Raw genomic sequence first — 23,678 nt, forward strand, 5'->3', positions numbered from 1 at the left:
CAAATCTATTCTACCAATTATTTCTGCTACGCAGGACATAAAATTTTACTCTTTATATTAGAGAATATTGTTAAGATTCCAAGTTGTCTTGGGAATACAGAGTCCTCTCTGCCTTATAAGGTCTTACAATATTTATTCAGAGCTATTTGGACTCCTTTAAATGTCCTGATGGCCATTTTCCTTTCTCGATTAATATCTTTCCTGTTGATTTAGCTGTCTGTGCTCAAGGTATTTATATCGAGTTTTATTCTTTCTAAGGTCTTTGGTAATCTCAGTGTTTTTCCCTTATATGGCCACCATTACCCACCTTCTCTTTGATGGCAAAAGAGCTGTCTCTGTATCCTTCCACAAGACAGAATCCATCTTTCATCACCTTGAGTACTTGTCCCAAGTGACTTCTAGGAAGACATATATGGTCCCAGCTGGATGTCAGTCTCTTTTTCTTTGGACCTGATGTAACTAATGCATGCTGGCACTCTGCCCCAGTTCTTTCTCTTCTTTAAGGTGTCTGGTTTAGTGCTTTTAGGACAGCATACTATAATCTCCTTTCCTATACTTCTATCTTCTCTGCAAAGAAGACCTAGCATGAGCAGTGTTGCATTAGGCTCCTTGTTGGCACAAATGATCATTGATAAGGGCAAGTGAAGAGTACGCTGACAAAGACAGCAGCACCAGCAAGCTAGCAGCTAAATGGATCCTAGAACACATGTCCAGTGGTCAAGTTAGAACCACAACAGACCAGGGAGGCTGATAATGAAGAGGTGCTCAATGAAGGAGTTAGGGACTGGTTTTTTCTGATATATATTCATCTCTTTCTGTATAATCTGTTCGAATTATTTCTTACACATAATTCTGTATGTTGATACAAAAAAAAAAAAAAAACCTAGAACACTGAAAGGGACTTCCATGAGGTTGTCTTTGACTCTCTCTTTCTCTTACTACTTATATCCAAACAAAGTCCTATTGATGTTGACTGCACAGCATTTATCACATTAGTTTTTCTTCTATAACACTACTGAAACCGATCTATTAAAGGGCATCATCATCATCTCACTTAGAAATAGGTCTTCTCATTTTTAATCTCTCTACATGCCAATCTATTCCTCATTCCATTGTCAGGATCATCTTCCTTTTATTATGTAACTACTCCTAGCTCAAAAATCTTAAGTAAATCTCTATTATTTGCCAAGTAAATGGCAAACTCCATCGGCCATTCAATACCTTCTACATTCTGGCTCCATCCTAACATTCCAGGCTGATTTGATATTGATCTGTTTTATATACTTTCTAGTCAAACTGCATTATATCCATTGAATATGACCTACAATTTCCAATTTTGGTATCTTTGCTTGCACTGTTTCCTCATACCGATAAGGCATTCTCCCCTCTTCTTTTATGCTTGATTAATTCCTAATTATTCTTTAAAGCCCAACTCAAATGCTATCTCCCTTCCAGCCTATGGAAGCTTTAGTAATGGTCTTCCCCAAATCCTGATGATTTCACTGTGCCTAACATATATATAGAATTTGCTGTTTTTATGGTTATCTCTCTTTTGTCTTATAACTTTACAAGACTATAAAGTCAATGACAGCAGAGACCAATTTTAAAAATAACTTTACATCACCCCTCCATACCTAGCACAGTTCTTTACTCACAGTAGGCATTTATCACATTTGAACAAGAGTATTCAAATTTAACAGGAGAAAGGCTACTAAACATAGTGTGGAAAGTAAATATATAAAAATGGTAATACAGGAATACATGAAATAATAGGTGTCTTCAGAGCATGTGAAAGATTAATGCTAGTGCCTATGCCCTTAAAATGTGGGGCGTGTCATATGTATAATAACCAAAATGACTGGAAGAAACAATTGATTCATTAAGAAAAGAAAATCTGAAAGAAAAACAGTGTAACTTCAGTAATTATTGGAGGAGATGGGCAAAAGTAAACACCTATGACTTAGAATAATGGCATGTGTGGAGACAGAGACCTATTTCTAAAGGGGAGTCATGGTATATGAAGTCAAAGCACAAGCTCATACCAAAGGGCAGTGGTCTATCTTCTACCTGCTCAGAAAACTTCAAAGCTCACTGATAAGATAACTAGGTGAGTGTATTGGACAGAAGCTTCACAATGAAAAAACAAAGCTCCAAAACTGGCCCCCCAACCAAAGTCTCATTAAGGGCAATTCTACTAACTTTTTCTCACTGCCTCTATCCCTCATCTCCACTCCAAAAGAAAGAATCCTATATCCTGCTACTCAGCAAGCCTCAGAAAAGACCAGAAAGCTGGAGAAAGAGAGTTATAGTCAAAGTATACACAAAAGGGAAAAATGTTTATCTCAAACATGCGGGGTGCCGTGCACACACCAAGGGGAACCCAGAGCATGAAAGACATAAATCTTGCACCCATACAAATTCTAACTCCGCCAAGGACGGTCCCAAGCCGGGCTGAAAAAGGAGGAGGGTTGGGCGCAAGGCTAGCAACCTCACCCCGTAAAAATCTCACTTGCTACAGAAACTGCAACCTCATTAAACCAACAAAACCAACGATCACCTAGTCTGGAAGATTGCTCTCCAACAGAGTCCACGACGCGTGCTGGCAAAAGCCAATAAACTCCAGGCCTACGTCAAATCTTGAACATCAGATGGCCTGAGGGGATCTCCAGTACCAGACGCTGGGAAGGAACAGTTCGGTGTCCCATCAGTCAGGACGCTATGAAAAAAAATATGGAACCCACCAGGGAGGAGAAGGGTCGGGGGGCCAAAGCAGACCTGGCAAAGATATGCCCAGTTGGGGGAAGTTGCCCGGAACAGAGTCCGTTGGCATGAGATGCCCAGTTGGGGGAGGTTGCCCAGAGCAGAGTCTGTTGGCGTGGGATGGTTGTGGCCCTATGCTCCTCTGGGAGTCAATAGGAATAATAATAATAATAATAATAATAATAATAATAATAATAATAATAATAATAATAATAATAATAATAATAATAATTCTAAGCAGAAAATCTGTATTCTAGAAACTAGAAGCTGAACTTTTTCATTCAGAAGAATGGCTTTGTCCCAGAACTGGGAGAACATAGTATTTAAATCCTGACTAGTAGAAAGAGTATAGATAAGGTCAGGTAGGAAAGCATGCTTTTCTAATATAAGAGAATATTTTTCCAAAGTATCTAAAATATATAATAACATATAACTTTCTCAAACTATAGTTTGTTGTCTTAAATTCAGACCTCTAGAATACTTAAGAGACAATAGCTATTCTGTAGCCTCTTTTAATCATCCAATCATTTTAGCAATTATAATTGTTTTCCTCAGTACTATTCTTCTATTCACTCTATTTTAATTTTTTAAATGTTGACCAATAAAACTAAGTAAGCTTAGCTTTCTATTCAGGCCTATATTTCAATTTTTGAATTAAGACAAGCCAACAGAAGGCAGTAAAACTCAAACTACCACTCTTCCCCTCTGGTCCCAATCTCCAGAAGGATAATGCTAGCAGAAACAGAGCTTGCAAAAGCTTCCAAAACAGAACTTCAAGCATATATTTCCTTAAGCATTTGATTGAAACATATATATCTCTATGCCCTCTTGATCATTTTCTCTATCGATTCTGTATCAAGTATGAGGAGGAGGATAGAGGGAAAAGAAATACCCTAAAAGTTGACAAAACTGTGTATTGAAGTATGAACTGATTGTAATTTCTACCATTAAAGGGGGGGAGGGGGGAGAGACTTATCTTGAAGAAATGACAGATCTTTCAGAAATAATGAAGTAGAAAATATGGTACATTTATTTGAACACACTGGAGCATTGCTATGACGCTTTTAGTTAAAGAGACATAAAACAATGTTTTAGGGCATTTTTTAAAAAATATTTCAGGATTTAAAATAAAATATGAGGATGGTATCCAAGCAAACCCACTTTACTTCAAATTCCATTCTATGGTTTCTATGGGGCTAAAATATATATTATGATTCATAGGCAGTTCCTAACTACAAAGATTCCAAACATTTTTCCTAAAACTGTGTTACACAGTTGCCTATTTGGAATTCAGAAAATGCTTATTAGTTCATAAGAATGTCAATATGCAATGGTTTTATTCCTAGGGAGTAAAAAGGTTTTTACTTAATCTATAGGGCAACTAAAATAACAAACATATACAAGTAAACACTGAGCACTCATTTTTTTTATAGAAAAGAAATTAAAAAACTAAAGAGTTTAATCATTTTAATGTTCGTGGCTTGAGGTTTAATAGTGACTCAGTTCCTCTAAGGCTCACTTATATACCTCCCAATCAGCCCATGGCAAAAACTACTAGATTATTAATTTGCCATGCCTTCTCCACTCTGTAAAGTGTAATCTTCAACCAAAAACTTTGTTACAGACAATATCCAATCAATGTGGGGTTTCAGCTACATGTTTTACAGCTCTAATTTGCCCTAAATCTCATGATCTGCTTTTGTGACAATTAGAGGGGAAAAGCTAAGAGTCAATCTTTAGGTAAAAAAACTCTCTCTGGTCCCCCCTTCCCTCCAACAACTATTTTGTACAATAAATCCTCTTTTCCCATTAAAAACTCAAGGAGTGCTATTCAAGTCAATTTACCTGGTCTGAGAAGGTATAAAAGGAGCACTAAATGCAGTAATTTTCCTTAGTATTCAAAGCAAGGAAAATGAATTTTGGTATAGTAAAAGCCCAGCCATAAAGCGAAAGTAGCAGGATAGCTCAGGAAAGTATAGAAAGTATTTAGCATGTAGAAGAAAGAAAACCTGAGTAAGATAGGCCTCCACATGGGAAGAAAAAGAAGTAATAGACAAAGAGGTCAGCCTGGCTGATCCTTTGCAAGTAGAAAAACCATACTATCTGCAAAGGGGTACAGCAGTGCAGGAACTGATCCCTGATAGATACTGGCTTCAAGAGGGAAGTGGCTCAGGAGAGTCCAATGAAATAGGGAATAGTGATACTCATGGATTAAAGGAAAATACATTTCTTCACTAAAAAAAATTGCTCAGAATAGCAGCAAATTATTTTTGATGTGGAATTCAAACATACATTTGAAAGACAGCACTGATATAATGGAATGAGCCTTAGATATGGAATTAGAATCCCTAGGTTGGAATCCCAATTCTACCACTTGCTAGATCTGTGGCTTTGTGCAAGAAAATCACCTTTTCTTTCTTTACCTCGGTTTCCTCATCTATAAAGTAGTTGTATTAGCTCATACGGTTGTTTTGAGCATGAAATGCAACATCATATTATAAAGTACTACAGAAAAATAAACAATTATTATAAAATTCCACTAAACTCATTACTAAGAGTGTGCTCCAAATGAATTATATGATAAAGGAATATGATTTACAAAACTTTCTTCATATATACAGGTATATATCTAGAAGACTACAGGTACCTAAAAATCTTCATGCAAAATGTACCAATGCACTGTTTATGCTGCTAGAATGTTTTTCTCACTAACGTTGTTTACCTGACACACTGTGTTGCTGGTAATTATAGGAAGATGGAATTGCACCAATAGGAAGTTGAGGCTTTGGATTGCCTGGTGGTACCTCATCATCATCCTCCCCAAAGTGATGAACTTTCTCGTACTTTTCTAAATAACTGAAATGGAAAAGAAACAATTAAGATTTTGAACATTTCTAGCATTTTATTTGTTTAGCTCCTATCACATAGTTTCTGACTTATTATCAACTCTCTATCTAACAGGAACAACAGAAGTTTTCTACAGTATAAGAAAAAAATTTAGTATAAAAATGTCAAATGGTGAAACCATTTTTTAAAATTCTGTTCCTAAAAATTTTTTAAACAGTGAAGTGAGAAGGAAAAGAAATGTATGTAAAAATTGGTACATTTTATATTTAAGCATATTTTAAATATATAATACATCAACCGATTATAATGTACAGATACAATATCTTTAGGAAATAGAAACATTGCACATTTTTATCAGTATTTTGTTATATTATTAGACTTATAATCATTGACCTTTTGAATAGATTGACCTGAAAGTCTCTGTATAAAATTTTTGGTTTTGACTTATGTTCACCACATAGCTAACTCTTTCTCTGATGCTGTTGAAACACAAATTTCTCCTTTCTGCTACTTAAGTTGGTTCTGGAAAGCGTAATATCATTCCAAGCTATCATGGTCTATAGCATATTAGCAATTGCTTAAACCAGAGGACAGTAAGAAGGAGATGCTATCTTTGTATCTTCTGACAGCTGAAATGGGGAAGAGTTAGCTGCTAAAACACCAGATATATAAATATAGGGAAGTTTTACCACAGGCTTTTAAAAAATAATAACAATGACAACAACAAAACTGAGAGTAATAAACAATGGTGTTACACAGTAGAGTTGGCTAAAGATGACTCAAAGAAACCAAAGACAAAATGTGTGCTTATGCCTTCTTGGTACAATATACTATGAAGAAAAGAAAAAAAAAATCCTTAAGTTCCTGTTAACTCTGAAGAATTTTCAAAGAAGTATTCAGAAGGTTGGAAGAATATGTCCAGGAAGGAAATCCATTTTTTATTTTTTAAAAATTGCTAAAAGCTGATAAAGGCATGGTATGACAGGGAAATGATATATTATGGACCAGTTTTTAAAGGAAAGGGAACATAATTCCAAATGCACCTCATTTGGCTTCTTTCAATTCTGTTCAGAATTTAATATTAAAATGAAACCTATAAAACCAAGGTATATTCTTTGGGGTTGTAGCAAAAAAAGGTAGGTGAACTGTAGAATAATTTTAGTAGTAACAAAAAGCAGCCATATAACAATAAGGCAGCAAAACTGAAGGGAAATATGAAAAAGATGTTACTGATTTTAAGTATTAAAAAAAAGTCTGATGGTGCAAAGGGAACATTCAAACCTAACTAGAAAAAAAGTTATATTTTATGTAGCTTATAAACATCAAAAGTACATTAATAAGAAAGAAAAGTATAAAGAATAAAACTGTATTAAATTTGTCATTTCTATAAACAAAGTTCTTCTTACTCAAAATAATGTTTATCACATTCATTAAATTTTATTTTTAAAATTTGATTATGATCAGATTGGACTAAACCTGGTTTGTGTGAAATGAATAGAGATGTTATGAGTATCTTGAAACTATATCAGAGACATAAGTATTTCTAAATATTTTAAAAATGAAAATGAAATACAATGTTCTCTATCTGTGCCATTTGCTATTGCTATAACAAAGCATTTACAAATATTTCAGGCTTTTTATGAGTGATAATTATGGTTAGTAGTTAGAAATCTAAATCTGTAAATTTAAATTCACACTCTCAGAAAATGAGATAATATTTTTAAAGCACTTAGTGGCAATGCTTCAAATATTGGAGTCACAATATAAATACTTATTATATATCTATATAAAATTTTGTCTAATCTCTACCTGTTTTTTAACTATTTTTTTACATTATATATATATATATATGTATACACATACACACACACATGTTTGTGAATTGTAAAAAAAATTCTTATGGTAAATATTTGAAATTATAAAGTGTGGGGAATGGAAAATTAATTTGGAACATAAATACTGTTAAGAGTGGTTCTTTTGATTATCCATCTGACTTAAAATTGTTATTCTCCATATAGTGAAATGGCAGGCTGTGCCATTCTTAAATGTGAAAAAGGAATGGAATTTCAACTGGCATAAAAAGTGGTTTGTGGTGGTAGTTGTTAAATGCAGCAGTTCTTAACTGGAAATTAGCTCTTCTTTTTCAAAAAAAGTAAAGGGACAATGAAGCAACAGAAGTTAAAAATATTCTGAACTTAATTATATGGACAATTATGATGATTTGGGCAGTAGAGAGTTGTTTAGAATGCTAATAATTTCCTAATATAAAATAAATAGTGCTAACATTAAAAAAATTTAAACTATTAAAATTTCTGGTTATATACCATCAGTAATGGTTTCTTATCCTCTCTAAAAGGTAAATGTTATCATTATGAGGCAAGTAGTGTGATATTCTGGAAAGAGCACTAAATCTGCAGTTGAAGGACCTGGGTTAAATTCTGCCTCTGAAATTTATTACACCTTTATAACCTCAGGTTAAGTCACTTCAAGAACTTGTTTCCTCAATTGAAAAAGGAAATGAGATATTTGCTTTTCAAAATCCCTCTGTCTCTAGATCTATAATACTGTAAATATTAAATAAAATAAGCACAATCCTTGTCCTACATTCCATCTTTATACCATACATTAATGCAGGTGCCCAAATTCAAGAAGGAAAAAAAGCTTCCCTCCACTACCTTTTGTTCCGTTTCTCTACAAAAGTCCACTGTGAGCAAAGAATCACTCTTGTTTACACAGCTAATTGGTCCAACACTATTCCAAAAATAGAAGCCTTTTAGTGGATTTTCATTTTCTAATTTCATCTATAATTACCACAGATTCTTCTTTATTCCTAGATTAACTTTTAGAAGTTAAGTATCAGTATCAACAATCTCAACTCTGAAATAACTAAAGAATGCATGACTGGAATAGTTACAGCAACAATATTACTTCATCACAAAATCACAAAGATGCATCTAACCTCCACACATTTAAATGAATTTGAAGAGAACCTCTTGTTTTAGTAGATACAATATAATGACCAGTAACATTAAAATTAACAAATGAAAAAAAGGCACTATAGAGTATTCAAAGATAAAAGAAAGGCTACTGATTTTGAGAGGAGTGGTGACAAAGTGGCACAGAGCACTGGGTCTAAACTCAAATCCAGACTCAGACACTAAGTATAATCCAAGGCATTTCATTTAACCTCCATTTGCCTAAGTTTCTTTAGCTGTAAAACAGGGCTAGTAATAGCACCTACATTCCAGAGAGGTTGTAAAGATCAAATGAGACAATATTGTAAAAAAAGACTTTAGCACAAGTGAATGGTAGGATAGATGCTTAGAAATGAGCCTCCTGAAAATTCATTATAGATAGAAATGAAGTAGAACCTCAGAGTCATTTTAACTTGCTTTTCTCTAGTCAATCATGATTTAGGAGCATTTTCCAATGCTATAGCTTTGATTTGTTCTTCTGAAAACTGTTCTTATCCTTTGATCATTTATAAATTGGAAAGTCACTTGGATTGTTATAAATTTTACTCCATTCTCTCTATATAGAAGGGCTTCATCAGAGAAACTTGCTGTAAAAAAATTTCTCCCCAGTTTATTGCTTTCTTTTTCATCTTGGTTACATTGGTTTTGTTTGTGCTGAAACTTTTAATTTAAATGAAATTTATCCATTTTGTATCTCATAATCCTTTCTACCTCTTGGTCATCAATTCTTCCCTCATACACAGATCTGACAGGTAAAATACTCCATGCTCCCCTAATTTGTTTATATCACCCCCCTTTGTGTCTAAATCAGTGGTTCCCAAACTTTTTTGGCCTACTGCCCCATTTGCAGAAAAAAATATTACTTAGCCCCCTGGAAATTAATTTTTAAAAATTTAATAGCAATTAATAGGAAAGATAAATGCACCTGTGGCCATCACCACTCCCCTGGATTGCTGCAGCACCCACCCAGGGGCGGCAGTACCCACTTTGGGAATCACTGGTATAAATCATGTGCCCATTTTGGCCTTATTTCTTCAGTGTGAGATGTAGTCTATACCAAGTTTCTGCCAAATTGCTTTCCAATTTTCCCAGAAATTTTTGTCAGGTAGTGAATTCTTGTCCCCAAAGTTTGGAACTCTGTGTTTATCAAACATTAGATTACTCTGGTCATCTACTATTGTGTATGGTGTACCTATCCTTTCCCACTGATCCACTTCTTAGCCCAGTACCAAATCGTTGATGATTATTGCTTTGTAATACAGTTTTGTATATAGTGTTCTGCTTCCTAAAGATCCTCTGGGCCCTACTTTTGATATAGGGCCCATTTTATGTGGTACTCTGGAGCATATCATTTTACTCCTTAAAAACTTTTAGATGTCTACCTCTATACTCTCTCTTATCTTTAAGATTTAAACAACCTCCTCATGGTAACAGTTCTCTAACAGATTCTGTATTACAAAATCATACTCCCAAAACAACATTCACTCAGCAAAGTAAATATTATGTAAATGTTGTCAAGGTATGATATAAGTATTTTATTAGACAATATTAATGGGTAATTATTTGAACATTAATAATTTTCAGGTTATTTTTGTCCTAATTTATCATTTTCAAAAAAATAGTGTTGGGGGCAGTTGGGTAGCTCAGTGGATTGAGAGTCAGGCCTAGAGACAGGAGGTCCTAGGTTCAAATCTGGCCTCAGACATTTCCCAGCTGTGTGACCCTGGGCAAGTCACTTGACCCCCCCATTGCCCACCTTTACCACTCTTCCACCAAGGAGTCAATACACAGAAGTTAAGGGTTTAAAAAAAATTAAAATAAAATAAAAAAAAAGAAAGTGTCATTTAACTTTAATTTAATTTAGCTTTAATTTAAATGTAATTAAATTTAATATGTGCTACTGCTTTATACTAAAGAAGCAAGAGGGAGGCCACAAAGTGATGTGTCATACCAATTCCTCTAGCAAATTGTCCCTTTTGTCAATCCCTCTTACTCACTAATCATCAATCTATCCTGTATGCAAATTGAATCTTCATTTAGGCATTACTGGCCACTACCATGGTCACCAGTTAGCTTAGTCTAATGGCATGAAAAAATTTTATTGTATTATTTGTACAACAGTAAATTAATTTAGGTAGTTATTATCATTTATAACATATTGACTCAACCTCTTAATGAGTCCTATTATTTAAGCCTGTATTTTTGTAAAAGAATTTTGTAACTCCTGCTTTAGTTATTTTACATCAGATTTCTATGTTTTTCTCATTGCTGGGTTGTTTTGGTGATTCCCAGAAATCCTGGTGATTTGTTGTGAATTTATTTTATATCCTGAAATTTTGGTGGTTATTGATTTCCCCTCTCTCTCTTTTGCTCAAAAGTCCTTCACATCACCTCCCCATTTCATAGGGTCTCTTTTTCCCTCTATAATCTGATAAAGTGAGCCATTTCATTGCCAAAGGCTAATCCCCTCAACACATATCCTTTGTCCCATTTATTGCTGTGATTTCCAGTAGATTATTGCCCCATTCAATCATCCTTTGTCTCACCCCATTTATCTCCTTTTCTGAGGTAACTCCTAGAAAAGACTGCATTCACTGTCACTATTTCTGCTCCTCTCAATAACTCCCTAAATTCCTTTAAATTCTGTCTCTTATCTCATCAACCAAAAACTGAAAGGGATCTCTCCCAAGTTTTATCAAAGTTTCTTTTAATTAACAAATTCCACTGTTTTGTTTTAGTTTTTTTCCCCCCAGTCATCCTTCATAATCTTTATGCCCCATTTGGCAAAAGTGACTCTCTTTTTCGATTCTCTTTGGGTTTTCATAACTACTTACTCAGTTCTCTTTCCATTTGCTCATCATCTGTAATATGCCCCTTAACAGGGAGTTAAGTGTCTTTCCTGGGTCCTCTTTTCTCCATAGATACTCTTTAAAGGTAGCCTACATAATCTTTTTTGGGTTTACTTGCCATCCCTACTACCTACTCCTAAACCTACATATTCCAGCACCAGAATCTCTCCTGAACTCTGTCATTCCATCAAAAACAGCTTATTTGGCATTTCAAACTAGATGTCCAGGTGGTATCTCAAACTGACATTCAATACAAAATAAATCTTTAAAACCTTTGCGTGGAGCTCATCTATTTTTGTCAAGGTTTTATAACATCAGCATTATTTTCAGCTTATTGTTCATCCCCCACATTTCTCATTAATTTCCAGTTCTTCCTATGCCTTAAAGGGCCTACTTTATTTATGTACCCTGAGCCACAAGAGATTTAAATGTGTTTTGATGAAAATCAAAGACAGGCAGTGTGATCAAGTAGGTAAAGAGCAATCCTTGGAGCGAGCAGCCTAAGAGTTCAACTTTTGACTGTATGACCCAAAATAAGTCATTTAACCTCTCAATACATAAGGAAATTCTATAAGATTTTAAACAGAATATCATGCTAACTGGCATTGGTAGAAGAAATTTTCTCATCTGAGAGTTCCTTATAACAATGAAATTGAAAGTCTAATCCATACTTGACTCCTTATCCTTAATGAAAATACTTTAAAGGGAAAAATTACTGGAAAAAAAAAAGCTTGAAGTTTTACATTGGGCAATTTAGTAAATACAATTATTACCTTATCTTTAATAAATGCTAGTTTGGATTTAGTTTCTTCAAGATCTGTATTATTTAGAGTGGTGTCCATATTATGAAAAATAAGAGAAACAGATGAACCTGACATTTATAAACTAATCAAGTCTACAGAACTAGAGTATTATTTTTATGTATTTTATGTAGTTTTTTCTTTTCCATTTTGTATTTAAGGCATAGTATAAACACTGATTATCTTTCTCAAGAAGAAACCTATATTGTTGTGTTGTTGTATTCATCCTTTGGACCAATGACATCATGACTTGAATATGACTTGAATGTGAGGCAGAATTGCAAAAAGTTAAATGGAAACCCAGAATCAGGAAGCCCAGAAGAGAAAGATTAACAACAAGAAGAAGAAATCTTTAACGCTCGACAACTTTTACACAGAGAAAATCCAGACAACCGCGCAAACAGAAGAGGAGAACAAACAAGCAATCACATCCGGACCCTCCCAAAATAATGAAAACTGGTCACAAGCTCTTGAAGAGTTCAAATCTGAGATGACGAGAAAGTTGGAAAAGATTTGGCTAGACAAATGGGAAATAGCTCAAAAGGAAATCAGGCAAGAAAATAACAGTTTAAAAGGCAGAATTTTGCAATTGGAAAGTGAGGCTCAGAAATCAAATGAACTGATAAGCAAATTGAAAACCAGAAATGACCAGATTGAAAAGGAAAACGAGTCCCTAAAGGCTAGAATTGAGCAATTAGAAGCCAATGATCTCCCAAGAGAGTGAGAACAAATAAAAGTCAAGACTGAAAAAATAGAAGGAAACATGAAATATCTCAATGAGAAAAATGACAGACCAAGAAAACCGGTCTAAAAGAGACAATCTGAGAATCATTGGTCTCCCTGAAAAAGCAGAAATTAATAGAAATTTGGATTCCATACTAAAAGAAATTATTCAACAAAATTGCCCTGAAGTTGTACAACAAGAGGGCAATATAGACATTGAAAGGATCCATAGATCACCCTCTACACTAGGCACTGAAAAGAAAACCACCAAGAATATAATAGCCAAATTCAAGAGCTTCCAAGTAAAAGAAAAAATCTTACAAGAAGCCAGAAAGAGACAATTCAAATATCAAGGAGCACCAATCAGGATCACACAGGATCCGGCAGCCTCCATGCTAAAAGACCGCAAGGCTTGGAATACAATATTCAGAAAGGCAAGAGAACTGGGCCTACAACCACAGATCAACTACCCATCAAAATTCACTATATACTTCCAGGGGAAAATATGGGCATTCAACAAAATTGAAGATTTCCAAGTATTTGCACAGAAAAGACCAGGACTAAATGGAAAGTTTGATATCCAACCACAAAAATCAAGAGAAACATGAAAAGGTATAATAAGAAACAGAGGGGAAAGAAAGAAAACTCATAATTTTTAAATTTGCCTTTTTAAGGGCCTCAATAAGATCTAATTATCTGTATTCCTATGTGAAGAAATGCTATGTATAATTCTCTGTAGTGAACTCTATTCACTATTATAGTATTCACTATTATAGTAATCAGAAGAATAATTCATAGGGAGAGGGTGGAATACTAAATGGTCTAAGATGATATGGGGGGTGGGAAAGAGGGGGGTGAATAGTAGGGGACACCAAGAGAAACTTGAGTGAATAAGAAAAATAGAATATTCTATTACACACAAAGAGGGCATGGGAAGGAAAAGGGATGAATACAATTATAAGAAGGAGAGGAAGAGAGCATTCAGAGGTAATATTTAAACCTTACTCTCAGTTTAATTAACCCGGAGAGGGAAGAGTAGCTATATTATCCATTGGGATATAAAACTCTAGCCCTACTGAGAAAGTCAGAAGGGATAAACCAAGAGGAACAGGGGAGTGGGGAGGTCAAAAAAGGGAGAGGAGAAGAAGGGGAAGTGAATTCATTAGGCCTTTAAAAATAAAAAGAGGGGAATAATAAGGGAGGGGGTAGAAAGGAAAGTTAATCAAGGGAGGGGATAAGGGATACCAGTTTAAAGCAAATCACTGGTTTAAAAGGAATTAGTGTAAAAAGAAGGGATAGGAATAGGGGAGGATACGAAAATGTCAGCAAATGCACAACTGATAAAACCAGTGGAAATGTGCGTCGGCCATGGGTGGGGGGAGTGCGGGGGTGAAGGGGAAGAAAGTAGAAGCATGAATCATGTAACCTTGTTAAAAACAAATATTAATAAATGTATAAAAAAAAAGTTCCTTGATATGACATGGGTCAAATGACTGAAATTCCATAAAATATTTCAGTGATGGCAAACCTTTTGGAGAATGAGTGCACAAACTGCCATCCCCATGCCACATGTGAGCCTCCACCTTACTCCAGATGGGGAGGGATTGGACTGTTGGGCAAAGGGGTGGTGTATGTGAGAAATGTCCTCAGGTGCACATGGAGAGGGGGAGGGGCACAGCCCCCCATGGCACCCATGCCATAGGTTTGCCAACACAGTGATATATATGATATAATGTAAAAACACATTTTCTATATAAATATAACATTATTGAAACAATGTATAACAGATATACTTGAAAAAAATATTAAAAGTATATTTTCAAGGCAATGAGGTAGCACAGGGTAAGTAAGCCAGGTCTGGAGTTAGGAGCATTTAAGTTCAAATATGGCCTCAGACACTTTCTAGTTATGTAACCCTCAGGAAATCATTTAAACCCTTTTGCTTGGGCTTTTCCTTTCTATCTTAAAGTTACTTACAGAAAGTAAGGGTTAAAAAAAGGGATATTTTTACAAGAATATATTAAAACAAATTTCAGTTATTAATCACTGCTTAATCTAAGTCTTCCAGAATCATTTAGAAAATGCATAGAGTATTCGCTCATACTTAGGAATTATTGTGCCAAATATATTACCCAAGGTAGTATTAATGTTTTTGGGTTGCAGAGCAGCTTTTGTTTGAAAAATCATTTGCTGGTGGCTTTCTCCTATTTATAATTGTTTACTTAAAACTTATCTGAAAAAAGGTATAAATTTTCCTTCTGAATCTAGCTTGCAATCTCATTCTGTAATATGACTCCTCTACTTTTTTTCTGCACAAGGAAAAACTGTCTTTTGCTACATATTATTTGGGACCCTGAACTTACAGAAAATTAGAGATTGCCACTCCTTATACTATGTGATATCCCTGGAATTAGATTAAATCCTTGAATGTCTCTTAATAATCATCTTCTGGAAAATAATTCATATTATTTTCTCACTCCCTCTACCAAAACTTAGCTGAATTATTCAATGGATTTTCTTAGTAATTTTACTATGAGTTTACATTTTAAAACTTGTATTCTTAAGTGGGATGTAATGCTTTTTTGCCCCTTCAAAATTTACATTAATTATAATGCACAGTTGGAATGGAGCAGTTTGCAAATCATAGACATTTATTTAATTTTCAAGGTTATGAATGAAATGATGTGTTTTTTTTTCCGGAAATTTTTCATCTTGTAGGAGAGGCATGAGGGATACTCTGCACATATATGTATGTGTTTGCATGCATATGTAAGACCAGAAGCTAATCCTGGGTAGATAAGGAGGTCAAAGGATATGGACAAACAGTTCTCAAAAGAAATGCAAACAATTAACCACCTTACAAAGAACACTCCAAATCACTAATACTGAGAAATAAAAATCAAAACAAACCATTTTATAACCTTATATCCAGCATATTTGAAAAATTTGACAAAAGATAAGAATAGTCAATATTGGAGGGTTTATGGGAAGATAAGAATACTAGCACATTGTGGAGTTCTGATCATTTTATATGAGAAGAAATTTTATAGTAGCATTTTATGGAGTAGTAAAGAATTGGAAAATAAAGTTTTTATCTATCAAGTGAAGAATGATCAAAGAAATCATGACATTATTGATCTGATAGAAATGACAAATATGTTGAATACTGAGAAGCATGAAATTTATATGTTCTGATGTTGAGTAAAATAAGCAAAGTAAAGAAAACCTTACAATGCCTACCACAAACAGAAAGAACAACTACAGAAAAAGATGAATAAAAATTTGAAAGAACAAATGTGCCCTCAGAGGAGAAATGACAAGACATTCCATACTGACGCCTTTGAAGAGGTGAAAGGTCAGTGGATACAATACATTGTATAGATTTTTGTACTTTTTTGGTGATAATCTGTTTTTTCTTTTCCTCTTTTTCCTTTACAATAAAGTTTTATAAGATGGGAGTAGAAGTAGAGAGACTTAAAGAAATTCTAGTGTTGTTAAAAAAAGTTATTTGTAAAATTTTATTTTAAAAAATTAATTAGAGAAAAACATAATCCCTAAAAGGTTCTTTAGTTATAATATCTATATTCCTAGGTTTCCTCTTCTGTAAAATGAAAATCATACTAGCACCCTTCTCCCAGGGTGGTTGTGAGGTTCAAGTAAGATACTATTTCTAAAAAGCACTTTGCAAATCTTAAAGTGCTATATAAATATTAGCTATCATTAATTTATCCTTAGGATCTCTTTAATCTATCACAATGCCATTTACTAATAAGCCTCTTATTACTTTTCATCTGGCCTTTCAAGGGTATATGGAGTGTACAGAGAGGACTAACACCACTGCTGTGAGGGGTGCCAAACTCTTACCTTTGGTGTCTCTGTTACCCAACTCTTTCCTATGGCTTCAAAAAGCACCAATAAAATCTTCTTGGAAGACATCTTGAAGGAGGGTAACTGATGGGCTTCTAACCTTTCAGTGACTTAGAGGGATGTTTATCCTAAACATGTGAAGACTTCCCCTGGCAGAATGGCAGATTGAAAAAAATTTGTTCTAATGGCTATTAAGGTAATCAAAGTAGGCACTGTGGAGCTCCTAGAACTTAGACATCTAAGATGCCAAGGATGTTCACAACACCCCAGGCCATCATCAGTTACCCTGACTTTGTCTTGCCACTAAACTTCAATGTCTCTGAAAGAGAGTGAGTTTGAGGACTCCGTGTAACTGTCTCACTTAAATCCAATTCATCTGCAAATCAAGACTTCATCCATGAGATCATTGGTCCTCTTCAAAATGAAGAACAAACAACAGGTGAAAAATGCCTCCAGAATTGAATAGTACACTCACAAGAATGAATGATGCTGAAAAATAGAATAGATAAGGAGGGACATTTTTAACTTTATTTACATTGATGAATATTTCCACGGTAATAGGAGGTAAGAAGATGTGTGGTTTTATATACGTAAGGAGCAGTATGAGAGACAATGAGAAGTTTTCTGAAAACATTGAGAAATTTAAGTGATTTGCTCAGTCACACAGTGGCAACCTGAAACGGAGGTATGACAAACTTAGATCTTTTTGACACCAAGACTAACTCTCTAACTGCATTCTATGATTCTTCTTACATTTTTAATGCAATGGAAGACTGTCCAATAATTAGAGCTCCAACAAGTAAAATGGGCTACTGTAGTAGGTAATGGCTTACTCCTCAAACAGAGGTCTCCAAGCAAAAGACGGATGATCACCTATTGGTGAAAGAAAATACTTCTGCTTAAATAAGATTGACTATATGACCTTTGTGGTAATATCCAAATTTCAGATTCTCTAATCTTGTGAGATAGGGAAGAAGAGCAGTGAAATTATAAAAATAAAATAGAAATTATCATAGTAAGTCACATAGAGAAGAAACCAAAAGAAATGATCAAAATTAATTTTCTCTGTCAGATTCAGGTGTACTATTTTATTTTTTAAGACAAATAAGGTAGGTGAAGGCAGGTAATATTCCCTATATAAGCTAAAGGAGAAGTTATAGAATGAATTTTTATATTCCTTAAATTCAAAACATTCCAGCCAAAGGAAAGTTAGAGAAATACTATTATGCAAAGGGTAGGCTAAGTCAATATTCTAAAAACGACAATTCTACCTAACTTAATTTATCTATGTAGTGTGCCATATCAACCAAATTACTCAAATATTATTTCATAGAGCTAGAAAAAATTAATAAAAATCAACTAGAACAAAAGGCTAGGAATATCAAGGGAATTAGTGAAAAAATATGAAGGAAGGTGGTTTAGCTTTACAAGATCTCAAACTGTATTATAAAAAGTGGCAAATCTTCAAAACAATATTGGTTAAGAAATACAGTAGTGAATCAATGGGATTAGACGCTCACCACACAGTAGTAATTAACCATAGTAACCAAGTGTTTGACAAACCCAGAGTCTCAAGATTTTGGAAGAAGGACTATTTGCCAAAAACTGCTAGGAAAACTAGAAAATAATACAGCAGAAAAGTAGACAAAGATCAATACCTCACACCATATGTCCAGGTAAAGTCACAATAGATATATGATTTAGGAAAAAAGTGATACCATAAATAATTTAGGGGAACATGGAATAATTTACTGCTCAGATCTATAGATGAGGGAAGAATTTATGTTCAAAAAAGACAAAGATAACATTACAAAATGTAAAATAGATAACTAGTTACATCAAATTAAAAAGTTTGCACAAATAACACCAATGCAACAGAGATGAGAAGGAAAACAACTGAAGGGGAAATTTATAGCAAGTGTCTCTGACAAAGGCTTCATTTCTCAAATATATAGAGAACAAAATCAGATTTAAAAGAATATGAAGCATTCCTCAATTGCTAAATGGTCAAAGGATATGAACAGATAATTCTCAATGAAGGAATTAAAACTATCTTTAGCCATATGAAAAAATGCTCCAAATCATTCTTCATTAGAGAAATGCAAATTAAAACAACTCTCAGGTATCATCTCTCCCCTATATGGCCAATATGGCAAAAAAAGGAAAATGATAAATGCTAAAGGCAATGTGGAAAAATTGGGACACTAATACACTATTGATGGAGCTGTGAACTGATACAACCATTCCAAAGAATGATTTGGAACCATGCTCAAAGGGTCATAAAACTGTACAAAACCAAAATCACAACTAGTTCTGTATCTCATAAAGGTCTGAGAAGGGGAAACAACAGAAAAATCTACTTGTACAAAAATATAAGCAGCTTTTTGTGGGGTGGCAAAGACCTGGAAACTGAAGGGACGTCCATCAAGTGGGTAATGGCTGAACAAGTAGTGGTATATTAATACTACTGTGCCTTAAGAAATTACCAACATAGGTGGCAGTTAGATGACTCAGTGGATTGAGATGGGAGGTCCCAAGGCCTCAAAAAACTCTATGTGACCCTGGGCGAGTAACTTAACAACTTCCATTGTCTAGCCCTTACTGCTTTTCTACCTTAAAATCAATACACAGTATTGATTCTAAGATGGAAGGTAAGGGTTTAAAAAAAAAAAGGAAAGAGGGAAAAAATGAAAAATGAGATCACAAAAAACTTTGCATTTATATGAAGTGAAACAAAGTAAAGTGAGCAGAACCAGGAGAATACTGTACACAGTTCCAGGATGAAGTACAATCAACTGTGAACTTAACTATTATCAGCAATTCAAGGCTCCAGGACAATTCCAAGTGATTCATGATGAAAAAAACTATCTACTACCAGAGAAGGAAAGATTGAAGCATATCATTCTTTACTTTATTTCCTTCATGAATTTTTCTCTAGTAAAAGTGTTATGTTTCTTTATTCACAACATGATACATGATAAACACAAAAATATGTGTACAATAATCTATATACAATCTATTACATACTGTGGAGGGGAAAAGGATAACACAGTTCATAAAATGTCAGAAAATAATTATTTAAAAGTATATTGACTGTGTGACCCTGGGCAAGTCACTTGACCCCCATTGCCTACCCTTACCACTCTTCCACCTATAAGTCAATACATAGAAGTTAAGGGTTTAAAAAATAAAAAATTGACATGTAATCTGAGGGGAAAAAATAAATACTATGCAAATTGGAAATCAACTCAATTTTTCCTATTTGGGAATTCCTAAAAGAAAATTCTAGGCATTAAAAGAACCTTTAAAGTTTATACAATTAAAAGGTAAGGTGAAATTAATAACTGAAGTGAACTTGGTGTTAACTATATTATTAACTAGGCATGATCTAGAAATTTGAACTAAGTAGTTAGATAATTATCATTAATAACTAATTATTGAAAATTTGTTTTAAAAAGCCAGCAAACCAATTTGCATTTTATTTCATGAACTTATTACCAAAAAAAAACACTTTAAAAATTATGCTGATTTTTTCAAGTATATGACAATTTAATTCTACACACAAACATTAATCATATAATATGAGCAATGCTCTGAGATAAAAAAGATGAATGAGGATTAAAGAGAGGAAAATAAAAAAATATGATACAATAAAAACAATTATAGCTGATTATACTGTGCTATTTCAGTTTCACAATATCCAGAGGAATGGGTGTTTCAGATTTATATGGCCAAATTACTGAGGATCAGAAAGATTTAGTACCTTGGCCTTTTTCTCTGGTGTCTCTATTTGGGATCATAGACAAAAAATTGGCAGGATTAGAGAGTATATGTAATTGGAAAGGTATTAAAATCGACCTAAATTGCAAAAAGCATTGAATGGCATGATAAAAAGTACTTTAGTTAGCATTGAATAGAAACAAAGAACATTCTTGAGAAAGAATTACATAAAGAAGATTACTCTGGTATCAGCAGAAGGACAGATTAGAGAAGAATAAAACAATAGAAGGCAAGAAAATAAATTAGCAAATTATTACAATAATCCAAACAAAAGTTAATGAGGAAAGCTGGATTCAAGGTGGTGGCAGTGGAAGGATGAAGAAAAACAAACATTTCAAGAAAAGTCCAGAAACATGTTCAAGCCTAACAAGGATTTGGTGGGGCAAAAGGGGGAAGAAGACAAAAACGTCTAGAGATTATTCTCAAGTTTCATGTATGAGTAATTCAGAGGATGGTGCTGTCTCTATATAAAATAGAGAAGAAAGGAGAAGAGTCCGGTTTGGGTTTTAAGAAGAGTTCACTTTTGGACTGGTTGAGTTTGAAGTGACAACAGCAAAGCTCCTGTATGATGATGTCCAGAAAATTGAGGAATTAAAGGCTAGAGAAATATTTACTAATATTCCGCATAAAAATGATCATTGAAATTAGAGGGGGGTAGTCTTGGTAGTTTGGAGAAATAAAGGAGAATTTAGGGTTCTGGGAAACACAAACGCCATAATCAGAAGAATCAGGAGAGTTCAAGTGTGGTAGAATCCAAAGGAGGTGAACCCATTAAGAAGAAAATTAGAGTCCATTTTAATAAACACTACAGGAGGATAAGAGAGAATGAAAATGAAAAAAGTTAACTGAATTTCATTGGGCCATTAATAACCTTGGAGAGGAGTTTTCACAAAATGATGAGGTAAATAATTTAAGATAAAAATTTGGGGCATCTGGGTGGCTCAGTGGATTGAGAGTCAGGCCTAGAGACAGGAGGTCCTAGGTTCAAATCTGACCACAGATACCTCTTAGCTGTGTGACCCTGGGCAAGTCACTTAACCTCCATTGCTTAGCCCTTAATTCTCTTCTGTCTAGGAACCAATACACAGTATTAATTCTAAGACAGAAGGTAATGGTTAAAAAAAAAAAAGACCAAAATTATATTAAAACCATAAAAAAGGAAATACTCAGATAACCTGCTAACAACACTATTTGATTTTTTACTTCACATTCTCAGCAGATTCCATTATTTTTTATTGTATTGTGAACATCTAGTATACATAGTAGGTGTTTAATTAAATGCTTCTTGACTGATTCACTGTAGAAATAGTAAAAAAATCTTAGCAGATTCCATTTGCTTTAAGCAAAATATTCATTAGACTATAAAATGAATTGTTATAAATTTCTAAACATATATAAATTCAAAGATTAAGACATAATTTAAAACTAGGTCTTGTGAGCAACAAAATGAAGTACTAGCCATTTACTCTGATGGCTAAGACCTCTCAAATCTCTCCAAATCAGAAATTACAGGCCAATGATAAAACACCATCAGCTATCTCCATGGTCTAGGACACCCAGAATCCAAAAGAAGGTTAAAAAGACAAGCCGAAAACCCATAAATTGATGTTCACCAATCCTGAACTTGCTCAGTATACCTTACCCTCCTCCTATTCTATATGAAAAGCAGCTGCATTACTAGACGTGACCAAGGCTAAGCCTCTTTCTTTCAGGTGTCATGGAGTTCTCTAGGCTTTGGAGCCAGGCAGCCATCACGAAAAAAGTACCATTGCTGCAAAACTGTGAACTGCCTATGCTTGGGCAGGCAAATGTGTAGCTCCAACAGTCAGAACTAGGACAACAATCCTGTAATACCAGCAGAGCCAGTTGATATACAATCCTGAAGACCTGCTCTACAAAACTTCAAACTGCAGACAGTAGGCCAAATAATAAAGGAACAGAAGGAGCAGGACAAGAAGACACTTTAATTTCAGGGGAGGCAGGAAAGAGGGAGAATTGGAGGCATGCAGCACTCAAGTCTCAGGGAAAGAGCACAGCACTCCACTGGGAGCCAGTTCAGACCTTCTATTGGGTCAAAGACTTAGGACAGTGAAACATAATTTGTTCAAAGGCCAAGATGCTTGGAGAGCCAGACCCTAAGGAAATAACAATCAGAGGGGATGAAATTAGGGAGTAAATGATGAGAAAAATATGGTAGAGGTGTAGATGGGTGCCACAAATTACTAAAGATCTCAGGAAGAAGAAAACTCAAAGACCTAGAACATAAACAGATAAATCACCAGGAAATATTGTAACAACAGAAGGAAATATGATCACCATATCTGGTAAACTAGTTCAGATATCTATGAATAAATGCAAAACAAAAGAAAATGATCCAACACTTGATAAACAAAAGGAACCTGGGGAAGTTGAGACCAGGAAACCACAACAAACTATTCTTTAGTGCAGGGGTCAGCAACGTATGGCTCTTTCTGCAGGAGCCATAAAGTCCATTTTTTTTCAGGCGCTGTTACAAGAGCACACTGTGAGCACTGTATGGCTCTCATGAAATTAATTACATTTTAAAAAATGTGGCGTTTATGGCTCTCAGGGACAAAAAGGTAGGTTGCCAACCCCTGCTTTAGTGGTTCAAAAGAGAAAGAGAATCATAGGAGCAGAATTTATGGCCTACACAGAAAAGATAATGGGTAGAATAGAAAAGCAAGAGAATAATAAATTAGGAATGCAAATACAAAGAAGTAAAGCAAAATCTAGAATAAGAAAAGCAAAAAAGCAACAACAGAAAGAAAATATGTTTCCTATGCAAGCAAGATATAATAAACTTGAAGATATGATGGACGGAGACAACCTAAAGATCACATTTTCACATTCAGACAAAGGAAGAACATAAGGAGGAAAAAAAATTAACACCATAATGAAGAAAATTAAGAGAACTTCTAAACATAGAAAATGAAATTCCAGTGGAAAGATTTCAAAGATCACCTCCAGAAAAAAACCTAAGGCTGTATGCAAACTCCATGGCACACAGTGATAAAATTTAACAATTCAATTCAGAAACAACAAATTCTGCAAGCCAA

The 23,678-nt window shown here is 34.4% G+C and overlaps 1 protein-coding gene across 1 annotated transcript in view; it reads right to left on the reverse strand.

The window, feature by feature from the left end:
* ARID2 (AT-rich interaction domain 2) overlaps positions 1-23,678 on the reverse strand; it is a 241,388-nt gene that overhangs the window by 110,908 nt on the left and 106,802 nt on the right. The window contains exon 4 of the mRNA XM_044677286.1: positions 5,483-5,616. Within this exon, the coding sequence (XP_044533221.1) occupies positions 5,483-5,616 (134 nt within the window). The remainder of the gene's footprint in view (positions 1-5,482; positions 5,617-23,678) is intronic.

Source organism: Gracilinanus agilis, chromosome 5 (assembly GCF_016433145.1).
Source record: "Gracilinanus agilis isolate LMUSP501 chromosome 5, AgileGrace, whole genome shotgun sequence".
Lineage (NCBI taxonomy): Eukaryota > Metazoa > Chordata > Mammalia > Didelphimorphia > Didelphidae > Gracilinanus > Gracilinanus agilis.